This window comes from Saccoglossus kowalevskii, chromosome 4, assembly GCF_978046115.1.
Source record: "Saccoglossus kowalevskii chromosome 4, keSacKowa6.1, whole genome shotgun sequence".
Taxonomy (NCBI): Eukaryota; Metazoa; Hemichordata; class Enteropneusta; family Harrimaniidae; genus Saccoglossus; species Saccoglossus kowalevskii.
In genome coordinates this window covers 12299745-12314392 of record NC_140644.1, presented here as the reverse complement: position 1 = coordinate 12314392, position 14648 = coordinate 12299745, and the positions used below count along the sequence as shown (strand labels likewise).

General features: G+C 36.7%; 2 protein-coding genes across 2 annotated transcripts; both read left to right on the top strand.

The window, feature by feature from the left end:
• The first annotated feature begins 771 nt into the window (after positions 1-771).
• Positions 772-2058, top strand: LOC144352619 (uncharacterized). Its single transcript, XM_078009559.2, has 3 exons — positions 772-900; positions 1035-1085; positions 1776-2058. Exons 1-3 carry the CDS (start codon positions 871-873, stop codon positions 1884-1886), a joined length of 192 nt encoding a protein of 63 aa, XP_077865685.1. The 5' UTR covers positions 772-870; the 3' UTR covers positions 1887-2058.
• Positions 2059-3417: 1359 nt separating this feature from the next.
• On the top strand, positions 3418-13996 carry LOC144352616 (uncharacterized). The gene is made up of 7 exons (XM_085497791.1): positions 3418-3701; positions 4108-4260; positions 5168-5254; positions 5560-5676; positions 7664-7750; positions 8628-10330; positions 11209-13996. The coding sequence occupies exons 1-6, from the start codon at positions 3612-3614 to the stop codon at positions 8652-8654; spliced, it is 561 nt and encodes a 186-aa protein (XP_085353917.1). The 5' UTR covers positions 3418-3611; the 3' UTR covers positions 8655-10330; positions 11209-13996.
• The last annotated feature ends 652 nt before the right edge of the window (positions 13997-14648 follow it).

Genomic DNA, 14648 nt, shown 5'->3' with positions numbered 1-14648 from the left:
ATGAAGGTTCTATTGGCAGCAGAACATGAAATCCCAATTACCCATAAAGCACATTATCCTAAAATCAACACACACTGCAGCGTACCGAGTTTGTAAAATAAATATGGACCAATCTTATACAGAGGGGGGGGGGGCAAGGGTTAATTTCGTTCAACGTAATTGCAATATTTTTTTGTTCGTACAACGTAAATAGCAAAAAATAAATTCCGTAATTCTGTAATCACAGGCTAGACGTACAACGTAATCAATCAAATCTTTTTTTCGTACACTGTAAAAATGTGTCATTTTTCTCGTACGTACAAAAATTCACATCCAAATAAAAAAAATCGTAAAGAATAATCCAGGGAAATCACATTTTAGAAACTGTAAAACGACTAGATGACACAATTCACTACAAAATTGAATGTCAAGACGTAAAAGGCCCTCTAACCGAATGAAGAGCATTACGAGGGTAATATGCGCATGCGTCTCTTCACACGGTGCAGCAATGGCAGAGAATTTGAGTCTGAGAGCTCTTCGGACCATTCAATGTTCCATTTGTTAACACTGCACTGTAAACAGTAAAAACGTCTTTTTTTTTCTTCGTAAATTGTGAAAAGCCCTTTTTATTTCCCGTAAAACCGTACCAGCTACCCCCCTTGTCTCCCCTCTATACAATGTTACTATGTGTGGGGGCGCTGTTCTGTTGAGTACGACTGTACGTACTGCATATGATAATCACTCAAACAGTTCCTCAAATAAAAATTAACTTGTTGGTGATATCACTTCGTCGCCCACAGATAGATCTGTTCAAAGGATACCATCATCCCATATATCGTTCCATTTTGTATTTCATCCGAATCAAATTTAAGTCCAAGTTCGATACTCGTCATGCAGCAGTGGCCAGATTTAGTTGGAAAGGTGAGTACGGTGGAAGACGGTGCAATGTCCATGGTGGATACTATCCGTCACTGGACAAATAAGAATTTTTAATTAATATTTCGTAATGTCGTCGCTTTGATTCAGTGTATTTCTGTTATGTTCACATTTCATAGACGTTGGAGGAAGCCAAAGCCAAAATTCTAAAGGATTGTCCGGACGTACAGGTAATCAAATTTGTCACAAAAGATAGATGCAGTCTATGATATACATGTCCCTGCTAAAATTTTACTCTGAAAAAAATACTCATAATTCATTTTGATAATTATCTGGTCATCTCATTTCTTTAGAGTAATTTAATATTGCATTTTAGTTGTATGTGTATGTTATTTAATTTCTTAATACGATTAATTCCCCCCCCCTGAAAGATGGGTTTTAGATACTAGTAGTTTTGTTAGATAGTTTTGTTACTTCGCAAATATTTACATTTGTGGATTTTCAACAGGTGTTCTCAAACCGTATCTTTTATTTACACTTACGTTGATGTGTGGCAGTAATTACAACAATTGGTACGTTCACGTTACGGGGTCTCGGCGCGAGCAATTTCATAACATTGTACCTTTGGAACTGCCAAGGTACTCGCATCCAGTTTCCCCATACTACGATTTCCATCCAGATCGCACGGTTTCGCGAAAGGTCAATGACCGACTAAACGGACCTTGCAGACTGGCGAAGATGTCACGATAAGAAGGTTTATCGTTCATTTCATACAACTACAGAAAATGTCAAGCTGTAATATATCATTCTTGAAACAACACGTGATATTGCCGCCACGATCTACATGAATGAAAATACCCAGAATGCATCCCGATCAATATAAGAAGGTCATCTTTTACCAACATTTTATTGTATTTCAGATTCAGGTCCTGCCACACGATGCCGTAGCTATCATGACTTTTGAAGAGAATAGAGTGCGTATCTATGTCAAAGATGGAAACATAGTTCACAAAACACCACGGATCGGATGAAGCATGAAATAGATCATTCTAATGACTGCGATAAATATATCGATCTGTTCCGAGGCTTAATGTGCACGTGACTAACATTTTTGTAATCTGTGAATATTTTCCGAAAGTTGAAAACAAATAATGAATATTAAAATTAAAAAAAATGTTTACAGTTCATAAACACCCCTCACAATTTATATGTTTTAATTATATATTGAGTTTCTCAGATAATGATCAGTGTCTATGTTTTGTTTCTTTTATCTGGTTGATAGAGGGCGATAACTAGATCGTTATACAATTTTAGTAATCTTCGTTATGCTAGTATTGTTTATCAAAATCATTATGTGACATCATAATGAGTTCTAAAATGCAGTTAAGTTCAAGAAACGTTAAAGTTAAAGGGAGATGGTCGTCGCGCCGCGTCTTATTCGATACGGGAATCATGGTGACGTACACAACTCGTGTAAAATACACGCGCTATGCGACGACCATCGCCCTTTAAAGTTTAATATAAACGTTCAAACACTGTAGAACTTGACGAATGTGAAACCCTGTTTCGAAAGTAATAGTACTTGACACGACTTAAATAAGCACTCCAGTCAAGTGGTTCAGGTATAGTTCATGATCTGTAAAACTCGACTACAAGAACAAGGACCACGTCCACAGAGTATCCAAGGTATATAGACAAAGAACGAGGGACTGTGTAGTAAGTGCACAGAAACATCGTTTATACACCAATGTATTAATGATTTGCAAGTACTGGTCATTCAATACTTTACACGGAGTCTACATATTGACTTCTCGCCGTTATAATGAGTAAAATGCAGGAAAACAAGGAAGGACATTTTTTCGCTGCATTTTTACAATTTATCGTTAGATTTTTTTGGAACTATCGTAACACTTTTGTTCACTAACAAATTTGTGAAATGTGATTTTGTTGTTTTAGTAACACCATATCCCTTATAGAAGGTATATGGTAACACTCACACTCACTTGTATTGTAACTGTACGTGGAATGAAGCCGGTCATATCACCACGATTCAAAGGCGTGAAATTGGCACATTGCCAGTCATAGATCGTTTATAGCCACGCAAAACGCCTGTCACGGTAGTAAAGGGGGGGGGGTTTATAGAAAATCATTTTTAAAATGGACCATGGGGAAGTAAAGTGTAAGCGCTACGCGGATTTCAATTTTAAAACGGTTTGTAAAACCTTAATATCTGAAAATAGCAACTTTAAGAACATGAAATGTGCCAGAAATGACTAAAATATCATCAAGAATGAAACCTGACACACCGACCAACAGCTAGGTGTGTGTATAATAGGTGAAAAGTTCAAATTTGCAATAAATAAATAAACGCATTTAGCCGTATGAATCGCAGGATTGAAACTACAGACGTAAAATTTTCTTCGAGACTCTTATATACTTATAATGCGCACCACGCCATATACGTACGCGAAAAAGGATTGACATTCAATGAAAAGTTATTGAAGTGAAATTGAAAACTCATTTCAAGGTTGGGTAGTCAAGTCTTGCCCGGGTTGCCCGGCACCGGGGAGGTGACCTAGCGATATCATGTGTACGCGTCCTGCCTATAGAAAGTGGTTTCATTTCACCCTTAACCACAAACACGAGAGAAAAGAGTATGGGTGCAAGTCGCCGTCTTTTTCATTGAAAGAGTTCACGGTCAATGGTAAAACTCAACAAATTCACCGCGTTTGTTTTATGATACTGCAAGTACTAGGATGCCGGCGGATCGCAAGGAAAAACAAAAACGTTGCTGTGGATGTTGCAGTGTATATTGCGGCTCTATAGCAAGTGGTTTTTATTTTATAGTAAGTTTACTTTAAAATGTACGGTATATATTTGTTTTTCTTGTAGTAATGGTGTATTTCATGACGCCAACAAGTGCACGAATGTTATGAGAATCATTAAAACCATGGCGTATACTTTCCATGTTAAACTATATCGTGTCTATATTTGGCAAATGCTGACATGATGCACTCGTCTGAGTTATAATGGAGTCAGTGGATTCAGTTCCCTTCGAGAAAGAACGACGAAAACAATAGCAAAAAATATAATGCAGCGAACAGCTCGTTGTTTGTTCGTTACGGAATGCCCATATTTGGCATCACACATTTATAAGACCATTACATTTTTGGTTGTATAAATTTACATATAATATTACGTGTAACTAGAAACAAATACATTATGTCATGTTTTATTTTTATTTCTATTTAGATGCTGTCTCTAATTAATATAATAGTTGGAATGTTAATTAGACCAGCAGATGATGCAAGATCTACAGCTATAAAGCACCTGACGTATTCATCCTCTGTCTTCAATGGCGTGATTCTTTTGCTCTCCGCTGCCATGATTATGGCTACCATGTTGGTAAGTGATATGTTTAAAGCAGGGGGAGTCGTCACCTACGCATGCGTCAGATGGCCATAGCGTGTCATTGTTTACAAACAAGCGTCTACCCATGAGCCTTTGCGTTATTAGTGTGTATTGTTATCATCGTTTGGAACTCAAATCCCCGCGCGTGCGCAGGTGACGACCCTCCCGCTTTAAGCACCACTAACTGATTAGTTGATTCTGATATGATAAACCATGACTAATTGTTAATTTTACCCAGAGTCAAAGAGTGTTTTTAAAAAGTTGAAAAGAAATGCCTCTATAGTTTCTCAAATAACCATTGTCCACATGTGTCATATGGGAGTACACACTCTTTTCTAACTTATTTATTTATTTACTTACTTATTGACTCTTACACAATCCCCGGAGGGAAAGGTAATGGTCACAAGGTACAAGAAAAAAAATATAAAAACAATATGCTAGATACCAAGAAAAATCACTAAATATTTAAATACAAAATCACTAAAATACTTAATAATGTAAGATTACTAAAATAATGAAAAATAGGTAAAATTTGTCATAACAGAGAAAAAGAGTAAAAGTTAAGAGTGTACAACGCCCTTTTCTTCACGTGACCTATGAAAGTACACTCCCTTTCCTACACGTGTTTCGTGAGAGAACATGGGGGGGGGGGTATACCTTTTCATACACCTGTTCTATGGGAGTAAACACCGTTGCCTATACATGACCCTTAGGAGTACACGCTCTCAGCCATGAACAATATATTAGTAGTATGCGTATTCAAACGGATAGTGCCGATGTAATATATATAATAATGGTAAAATATAATTGTCTTTTATTAGCTCCATGATACAGCCATGTAAAATTGGAATTGATTAACCACTAACAACTATTAATATTATTGCATGTTTTTTTTCTCAAGCGCATTGGTTGGACACTACTGTTATGGATCGTTGGCGTATGTTTTTGTCTTATCTTTGTATGGACATTCCATGTCTACTTTGCTGTTGTGAGTATCGTATATAAAGCGGGGGAGTCGTCCCTTGCGCATGCGTCAGATGGCCATAGCGGGTCATTGTCTACAAACAAGCGTCTACCCATGAGCCTTTGCGTTTTGAGCGTGTGTTGTTATCGTCGCTTGGGACTCAATTTCCGCGCGTGCGCAGGAGACGACCCTCCCGCTTTAATAAAGAAACCAGCACTCAAATACTAGTATAGTGCTTTTGATATATAGTGTATTTTTGTGGCTGTTTTTGTATATTCGTATATTATATTATATCAAATTCAAACAATTTATTTTTGTTTTCTCATCAGATAATGATATCAAGCAGTGGGCAGATCATCAATGATCTATATGGACTTCCCGTCCTCGACTTAGTACCAACCATGTCAATATATTGTGTAGTATTCGTGTTGGAGATTATAATAGACGTAAGTTACGTGAAACGTGAACATATTATAAATTCTGATTACTAGTATTATATATATGTCTATCACAGCGGTCTATCTTAGTAAAACACACTATAAATAAATATGAAACATATACCTTCAATGGTTTAATGCATTGCCTCGTTTCTTAGCCGTAAAGCTAGATAAATGAAATTTGCAATTTATACAGGTTCTTTCAGGGCGATCCAAATTATGTCTGTGCCCTGTTTCAGTCACGCAACTGTAATTATTTTTAAATAGTTTAAAATACTAATGTATTAGTGTACGTTTTTCAACGTTGTAGGCGAGTTTTATTTCACAGTATAGATGTAAACGAATCATACTTGAGCATTCTCCCACCATTCCCGTTGCCATTGCATTCCGAATCTTTTGAGTGAAATTGAAGAGCAAATTACTTTCGTTTGAAAAACGCCCTTGTTGAACTAATCATGACCAAAACCACATTTTAGTTAGAATGGAGTGAATATTATTCTCGTAATCAGAGTCGGCATTCGTGTATGAACAGTGTCAAAATTACGACAATATTTATACCCAGGTTGCTAAAAAATCTGAACCCATATATAAAGGGCCGTGGTCGTCGCATAGCGCGTGTTCGAATTTCATGTAAACAAACAATGTATGTTACACATGTTGTATACGTCGCTATGAGTCCCATATCAAACAGGACGTGGCACAACGACCACCGTTCTTTAACCAAGATCCATTCTTCATAACTCATGTTTGCACAAAAAATAGAAATAATATGTATATATTACTGTATATTACACATATATAATATATAGTTGTACGGCGTTGTATAAAAAAATATTTTGTTAATAATTCACTTCAGGTCCTATAGGTTGGGTCCTGTCTCATGTATATAGCATGACGTATCCACCTTCAGCTGACATCATGGTGTGTGGCCTGAGATGCAGAAAGAAAGTGACATCAGTCCACAGTCAGCTGGCGCACACGTGATAATAAAATAAATACGATATTTACTACATGGGGGCCGCCATCTTGAATGACGCATAAAACTAAATAAGAGACAAGTTGTGAAACGCGTTTTTCAGATTCCTACAAATCAGGACAAAAATACCAATCTTTCACAAAAATACGGTCCGTTGGGGTTATATTAAGCCAACCGATAACAAAATTCGGCCGAATTCGTCGTTTTTGTGTGGAAAAATCCCTTGCATACGAACACCTAATTACGCGAAGAACATAGAACACTAAGCCGGGGTATTTGAAACCGAAATTGTCATCTAAGCGTTAGGCCGTCGCTGATTGGCTGCTGTGCTGGAATGCCAATTTTTGGTTTCAAATACCCCGGCTTAGTGTTCTCTTGTCTCTTATTTAGTTTTATGCGTCATTCAAGATGGCTGCCCCCATGTAGTAAATATCGTATTTATTTTATTATCACGTGTGCGCCAGCTGACTGTGTATCAGTCAACTGTAGATATGCCTATCTTAAACAACACATACCATCCATTATTTATCTAACATCTTGACAACCAATAGCATCAATGTTAATTTTTACGTATTTCCATTTGGAGTATATATTTTGGAAACAAGGTCTCCAGAAAAACTTACAATATCATATCGATTATATAATATGCATATGCTTTTCCCGCCAAAATCGTCTTTGGAAGCCTATAATGCCTTACGGCCGGAATTGAAAAACAATGGACCCAAATAATAAATACCAATGCCTCCCGCCGTTTTTAGCCAAACAAAGCCACACAACACCAATAACTGACAGATTTTAGGATTATACCCATATTCATGGCACAATTGGACCATGTTTTAAAGCCGAGTTTGAATGTTGAGAAATGTGAAAAAATAATGGCGACATGTTTTAGTAAACATGTTTGTGTTTATATTTAAAAAATACATAAAATAAAAAAAATAATCAGATTGTATTTTGGTTCCGAGTTGAATTTTCACGTAAGACGGTGTTTTACTAGCATATATTATTTTTTTGTTACAGGTGTATTGTATTTACACTGTGATTGTCACGTACAAGCAAATGAAAATATTGGAAATGAAAAACAGACTACGTCACAGGATATATATGGCAAGTATTGTTGTAACCATACCATACTACGACAACCGATCTCTAACTGAATATTTCCTGAAAATACATTTGTAAATACAGTTAGCATATTTGTTCTACTGCATTGAAAGCGCATTGCTAACAGAAGTGGATATAAACCAAAAAATGCATTTGTTGTATATTTAATTATTAAAATTTGACTCATTCTCATCAGGTAAACACCCTCTGTAATATACAAAAGCGCGTGTGCTACTAATTGAGCAAATACGCAATACTCATAATACTTAAAATGTGTGCACTTTAAGGGCGGTGGTCGTCGCGTAGCGCGTGTTCGAATTTCATGGAAATCCTCGGGGGCGGACATCCGGGCATTTTCTACCGCCTGGCAACCCTCGCGGTGAAAACAAAGACCAAAAACTCGCAGAAAACGGTACTTTGCGAAGGTTGTTGAGAGTCCCCTGAACAGTGTAAGAAGATTAGCCCTACGTGTTCCACAGCAGCGCACACAAAGCCCATAGAAATACGTGGTACAGTGATGCGCGTCTTAGCAACGTAGAACGTCTGTGACGTAGCTCCGCCCCCGAGGATACACAATGTAATTTACACGCGCTGTATACGTCGCCATGAGTCCCATATCGAACAGGACGCGACTCGACAATGACTACTCTTTAAAAAAATGTACATTGAACAACTGGAGAAGGAAGGGGGTTAGCTAAGAATGTGTACTGTATGGAAATTCTGTAATTCATTAAAGTAATATGCAAATGAGCTATTTCCCTTATCAATTAAGAGTCGCGGGAGTACATCCCTTTGATTTTACAGCTATGCAAAAATGTACATAGAATGCATTCATGGTAGATACATACACCACAACATCACATTATCTATATTTTTACAGGGGACGACAGAATCCTACCAGTTCTGAGAAGGAGAAGAAAACATGCAAATATTGGCCGTGTTACCGTGGTGATATGAGACAGCACAAGTTGTTTTTTGTGTAAGCTTGTAAATGTTGCATGGGACCCACACTTAGGCAATGCAAATTTCAGGAAAATTACTACCTGAAATACTGATACATAACAGTCCTAGCTACCATTAAAACAGATAATTTTCTTGACGTTTGCAATATTTTACAAAACCCAGATAAAAATGCATGATCCCCAAACTAATTTTAATTCACACTTCATGTATCATTTACAGTGAATTTGTATGCCAAAAAGTTCTCACCACATCTGAAGATTGTGTTCGGTTTACACACAAAGAAAATATCATATTGTTACTTATGATTTTCATAAATCACTTGCAAGTACTGGTGAATAATATTTTTTTTTAAATTATGTTTTTCATGAATTCGTATTGTGGTATACAATGGTTACCCCCCCCCCCGTAACTATTTTTCTAAACAAAACCAACTCAGTAATAATTTGAAATAGGTACTGTAAAATGATATGTGATTTGCATAATTATTGACCCCTTAGGCTCAGGAAAAAAAGTTTGTTGTCCAATAATGATGCATGCACATTCTGCATTTCTCTTGAACATTTTGAAAAATTGTGAACAAATCTTTAAAAAAAAAACTTTGACAACCAGAAACGTGAACATTTTTTCTGTGTCTAAGCGACTTCTTGTTTCATAGCGAAGTTTTGAGTTTTGTAGTTACCTTAGAAACTTGCCTGCTCGGGTTTTAAAATTTTCCAATTTGTCTGCATAGGGCAGTTGATTTTGTAGCGTAAATGTTTGATGGCTCGTCAGAATGGTGGGAACCAAGGAAACCAGCAAACAAACTGCGAGAGCTAGAAATCACCCTCCCTTCATTCTTGCACGAAAACCGACTGATGCCACTATAACTTGAAGCTAGAGTCTATTGAAAACATGAATTTATTATTTACTTTCAGTACAACCTAGACTGTCGACAGTCAGTCATACCTAATATCACAGTCTCTCCGTGGAGGGACTGTGCTAATATTAATCTGTTATTGTTAATAAATATTGTGTATAAACGTTACAGGCGTGAATAAATTTCGAACGCCAGGACAGAAAGGAATACAACCGAACTCGGCCAGATTTCAACTCAGCCAAGAAAAAAATGCACAACTCGGCCAGTTGTGAATGTCGAGGTGTAAACTGGTCATTGGTCAACAATTGTCACCTTCTTTCACGTCTGTTGCCGTGGCGGCATTTTATTTCCAGATGTTATATGCTACACAACATACCCAGTGACGCATCCGTTTCACGGCAAATGTGATATCCCAGAGTTCAATGCGTTTTGTACCATCCAATATACACTTTATCTCCGCACGAGGGCGCAATTTCAAATTGAAAGAAAAACTAGCATACACGCTATTACCATTCTATGACCTCAATTGACCCACCAGCCTCATTCCCAACTTGATACTGGAATTCTCATTTTTTTGATGTATTTAAAGTTTTTTACCCGAATCGTTTTAACCATTTCAATAAATAGTTATAGACTATAATTGATTATGCGAAATTACTGCATTTTTGGTGGTTTTTGGCCTACTCCTCTCACTGTTATGTTAGAATTACCGCGAGAGTGCCTCCTATGGATTGTCAACATGGCGGCTCACAAAGTTACGTTCGGTAAGTCCTTTTTTTTTACGTTTTACACACAAAAAAAGCAATTTTTAGAAAATAACGTTCGATTTCTTCAATTGTTGGCGCCTTTTTTGTTGCAATAATGCTGGTCGTGAAAATGAAAAACGTAATTTTGTTGGGGATTTCGAGAGCTTTACAACGATATGTAGATCGACCATATACACGTTATGTCCCTCATAGGAGTAGTGAATAAAGTGTCATAATGTATTTTGTCATTCATTTGCATACCATATATTCACTATTGAGATAATACAGTGTATATACACTATTGAGATACTATAGGTATAGGGATAAAATGAACATTTTCCATGTATCTGTTTTTGATACCAATGCATTTCATTCGTTTCTCTCAATATTATTTTCTGACATATTATTCATAATAAATTATGTAATATTAAAGTGAGAATATACTAAATATAGTTAATAACAAATGATTTTCAAAAAAAATGTGCCACGCCCCCTCCACTTGCCCCATTTCTCCAGTAAACGTGACACACATTGATGTGTTTGAAGTTGAAGAATTAATACCTAGAAAATAGTGTCATTACAAATTTGACAATTTAGGCTGACTTTAGAATAGTTTTACCAAGTGTAAATAATAATTTATTATTATGACAGATTTTTTATATTAAATATTGAGATTAGTTTAATAACAAATGATTTTTAAAGAAAATGTGCCAGGCCCCCTCCACATGCCCCATTTTTTACAGTCAAAGACTTCATAGAAAATAGTGTCATTACAAATTTGACAATTTAGGCTGACTTTGGAATATTTTTACCAAGTGTAAATAATAATTTATTATTATGACAGATTTTTGATATTAAATATTGAGATTAGTAATGCATCTTGTGTTTTGTTTCAGATCTTTTGTGCTGAACTTACCATGGACAGTTTGCATGTGACGAGTGATACCTGGCTTGATTTTATATACAACATGGAGATGTGATGCACATAGTGTTTTGTATTCCTTGTGTGCCAAATAAAATTTCAAAATGTGATTCAGCAGAATCCAACAAATTCACTTCAATGTGTTCAGTGTATTTAATTTCAAATGCTAGTGAAGCTGCTTCAAGTTTCTTATCAAGTTTGTTAAGATCATCCTTTTTAGTAACTTGAAGTAACTTTGCTGAATGATTTGCTTCATTAATTTCAACCTTGGTATCAAATTGGTCGACCAGTTTTGTTTCATATTGCTTCACATCGTGTTTTTGATCTTCAGATAACTTTGCAAACTTTTGTATAAATTCCAGTTGTTGGTCGATCTTTTGAGCCTCGTTGAAGAGCTTGTCAATTAGTTTACCCACGTTTCTCAATTTAGCATGAAGGTGATCCATAGTGTATTCATTTATGGGGTCATACTTTATAAGAGGATGATTACTCTGACCATTACTTTTTTCTTCTGCCCATGAATTCATATCCGCAAGAGTGATAGACATATCCCATTCATGATTTGGATTGTGACATTTATGAACTGTAGCCAAACATAAATTGCAGAAAAAACTGGTATTCTTTCTCTGCAAGACCAAACTTTTATACTTTTCATCTCGTTCCTGTTTTCTACAGTATTTCATCCCCTTTATACCATGTTGGGCAAATTTTTCAGTGCATGCCAGAACATGAAGAATATCAACTTCTATCAGTGCATCACTCTCTGGGGCATTTATAATGGCAAATGGAATGCGGCTTGCATCAGAAGACTGGATTTGGATTTCTCCATACTTCATTACCATTATATTTTATCAGACGTATAGCACCACTGATGGCAAATACTTTGAAATTTTGGGACACTCCCTTGAAATCTTGGAAAGTGTGGCCACCCTCACCTACAACTATTTCTAACTTCTGTCTCTCATTTTCATCATCAAGGTCATAATCCAATTTCTTTTCAGTCAATATGTTGAGGACACTTCTCCAAACCAGGCCTTCAATATCATGAACAAACCAGCCCTTTTTATTTTGAGAGGCAGTTTCTGACACCATTTCAAATTATTTCACAAAGTGGTTAATTTGAGAATTCTTGAAACATTTTCTTGTGTTCTCAGAGATTTCTCTAAACCATCATTGTCAGATTCAGATAGACCGCCCCCTAGATGAATAAATATGTGTTCTGCTTCAGAATCATTCCATAATTTAGTGTCATTTGTAGTCTGATCTAATTTCTGGGAAGATGGTGCTGCTAATAAAGCCAATTTAACAGAAGGAGGCAGAATATCTGATGTAATGGCTTCCTTGAAAAATGATACAGATAATACTGATTTGGCAAATGTTTTATCTTTATTTAATCGTAATTGCCAAAGGGCACTCTCATCAAATCCAGACAACTTTTCACCTACTGCCTGGTGCTGATTTAAGATTTTACTGATGTAGGCTCGACTCCCAGTGGCTTTCTTAGAAATTGCTGATCTTTTCGTGCTAAATAGAACTGCAAGAGAGACTTCCAAATATTTCTTTGAATCATCCCATTCGTGACCCTTTAAATTTTCCAGCAAATGTCTCACCACTTGTCTTACTTGAGATGGCCCTTTTTGAATGATCAAATCGGAAAGTTGCCCTATTTCATTAGCAACGAGCGATCTCGCCTTCATCAGCTTAAATCTGTGAAAAGCACGGCTGGCAATAGAGCTTGCCGTCATTCCCATAACGAACAAATCATTCGACGCGATAGCATAAAATCGCCTACAAACCATTCGAAGTGAGCACATCGTTTTAACTTTCTCGAACTGTGATATATAGTCATCACTGTCATTAAAAAAGCAACAAAACCCGAATATTCGAGTCAAAGTCTCGGAAGAAAAATCAGAAAGCGAACGACCTTGTGTGCCGACGGACGACATCGGCGATCGAGTGAGCAGTTGAAGCCAATTTCCCACGTAATTTTGCGGCTAAACTTGCCTGCTTTACTCTTTTGGATACTCTTAGCATGATTGTGTAGGAATACGTCCAGAAAATGTGATATTGGTACAATAAATCGCACGATAAGCACATGGAAGGCTAACCCGGAAACAACTCAAGCGCTAAAAACGGTTTTTGCGCAGAACGATGCCAGAATTTCAGTTCTGCGCATAGCAATATGCGTTGGTACAGAACGTGTTGAATTCTGGGTAAAACCTCGTACCGTGCGTTTCACTGACTGTTTTTGACTAACTCCCGTGACTGTTTTATTGTCGATTTCAACAACGCAAGTTTACATACACACACAAATGCTACTGGTTCTCCGACGTGTTCAAGTTGTTGATTTCAACATTGGCTGAACATTGTCGATTTCAGTGACGCAAATTTTCTTTTCAAAGAAAAAACACAGACATTACATCGGAATCACAGACATCACATCGGCGACCGTCTGGCTACGCTGTGTAACAACACAACACAACACACACAAAAAGAAACGCTCCTGTTTCCCCGACTGTTGTCGATTTCAGTGACGCAAGTTTTCAAAGAAAAAGCTCTGCTATGTAAAAACACTAAAACTAATGTTTCAATTTGTAGCAGTTTTGTATGGCGCAACATTTTATTGTGTGATCCTTAATGCATTTTATTTTTCAGATCCATTACAAAATATTGTGAAGATTTACGAGTTGCATTTAATAAATCACTTCTGTTATAGATAAACTTTATGTTACGGTAAAATAAACTACTAGTATATATAATAATGGACTATGCTTGAGTATGATTCACATGCGTCTTGACTCATGTCACCGTGATAATAAACCATTTGACAAGGCTACAAGTGTGATTCACAATCGGCGCTAACCCACGGTGTGTTTAAATGAACTAAGGCAGTAGTGTTTTAGATCAGTTCCATGTTTAGATCGATTCACGGATGGCTTTGTAGTGGGTAAACAAGATTTATGCAAGATTTACTCACCAAAAGTTCTTTATTTTTAACTTGTCACTGTGCTTGACAAACAGGAAAAGGCTACAATGCTTCATGCGCGGAACCAAGCTATGTATACATTGCATATATATTTAAAAACACAACGCGGTTATTACCAGATTGTTACATCATCTATACCATTTTTCTCACCCAATGTGATTACACTCACACATATATATTGTCTGTAGCTGGGGGAGCAGTATATATGAATGAAAATAAAAATAATAAGAACATTATAACGGTTAATCGCTGGAAAAAAACCCATGGATTTAATAAGATACCTCCAAGGAATAACAAAAACATTTTGGCAAAGCGTCCCGGTTTTATTGGAACGTTCACAGCCATGGCTGCGCCCTCTAGCGGCTGATAGCCATAAGCATAATTCTTTGCCAAATTCTGCTAGGAATGAAAACACCTTTACACGACTT

Excerpts from the sequence above, each read along its gene's own strand:
- LOC144352619 (XM_078009559.2), top strand. The coding sequence starts at position 871 with ATGCAGCAGTGGCCAGATTTAGTTGGAAAG. Across the intron at positions 901-1,034 it reads GGCCAGATTTAGTTGGAAAG|ACGTTGGAGGAAGCCAAAGC; the intron begins GTGAGTACGGTG and ends CACATTTCATAG. Across the intron at positions 1,086-1,775 it reads AGGATTGTCCGGACGTACAG|ATTCAGGTCCTGCCACACGA; the intron begins GTAATCAAATTT and ends ATTGTATTTCAG.
- LOC144352616 (XM_085497791.1), top strand. The coding sequence starts at position 3,612 with ATGCCGGCGGATCGCAAGGAAAAACAAAAACGTTGCTGTGGATGTTGC. Across the intron at positions 3,702-4,107 it reads CAAGTGGTTTTTATTTTATA|ATGCTGTCTCTAATTAATAT; the intron begins GTAAGTTTACTT and ends ATTTCTATTTAG. Across the intron at positions 5,677-7,663 it reads TGTTGGAGATTATAATAGAC|GTGTATTGTATTTACACTGT; the intron begins GTAAGTTACGTG and ends TTTTTGTTACAG.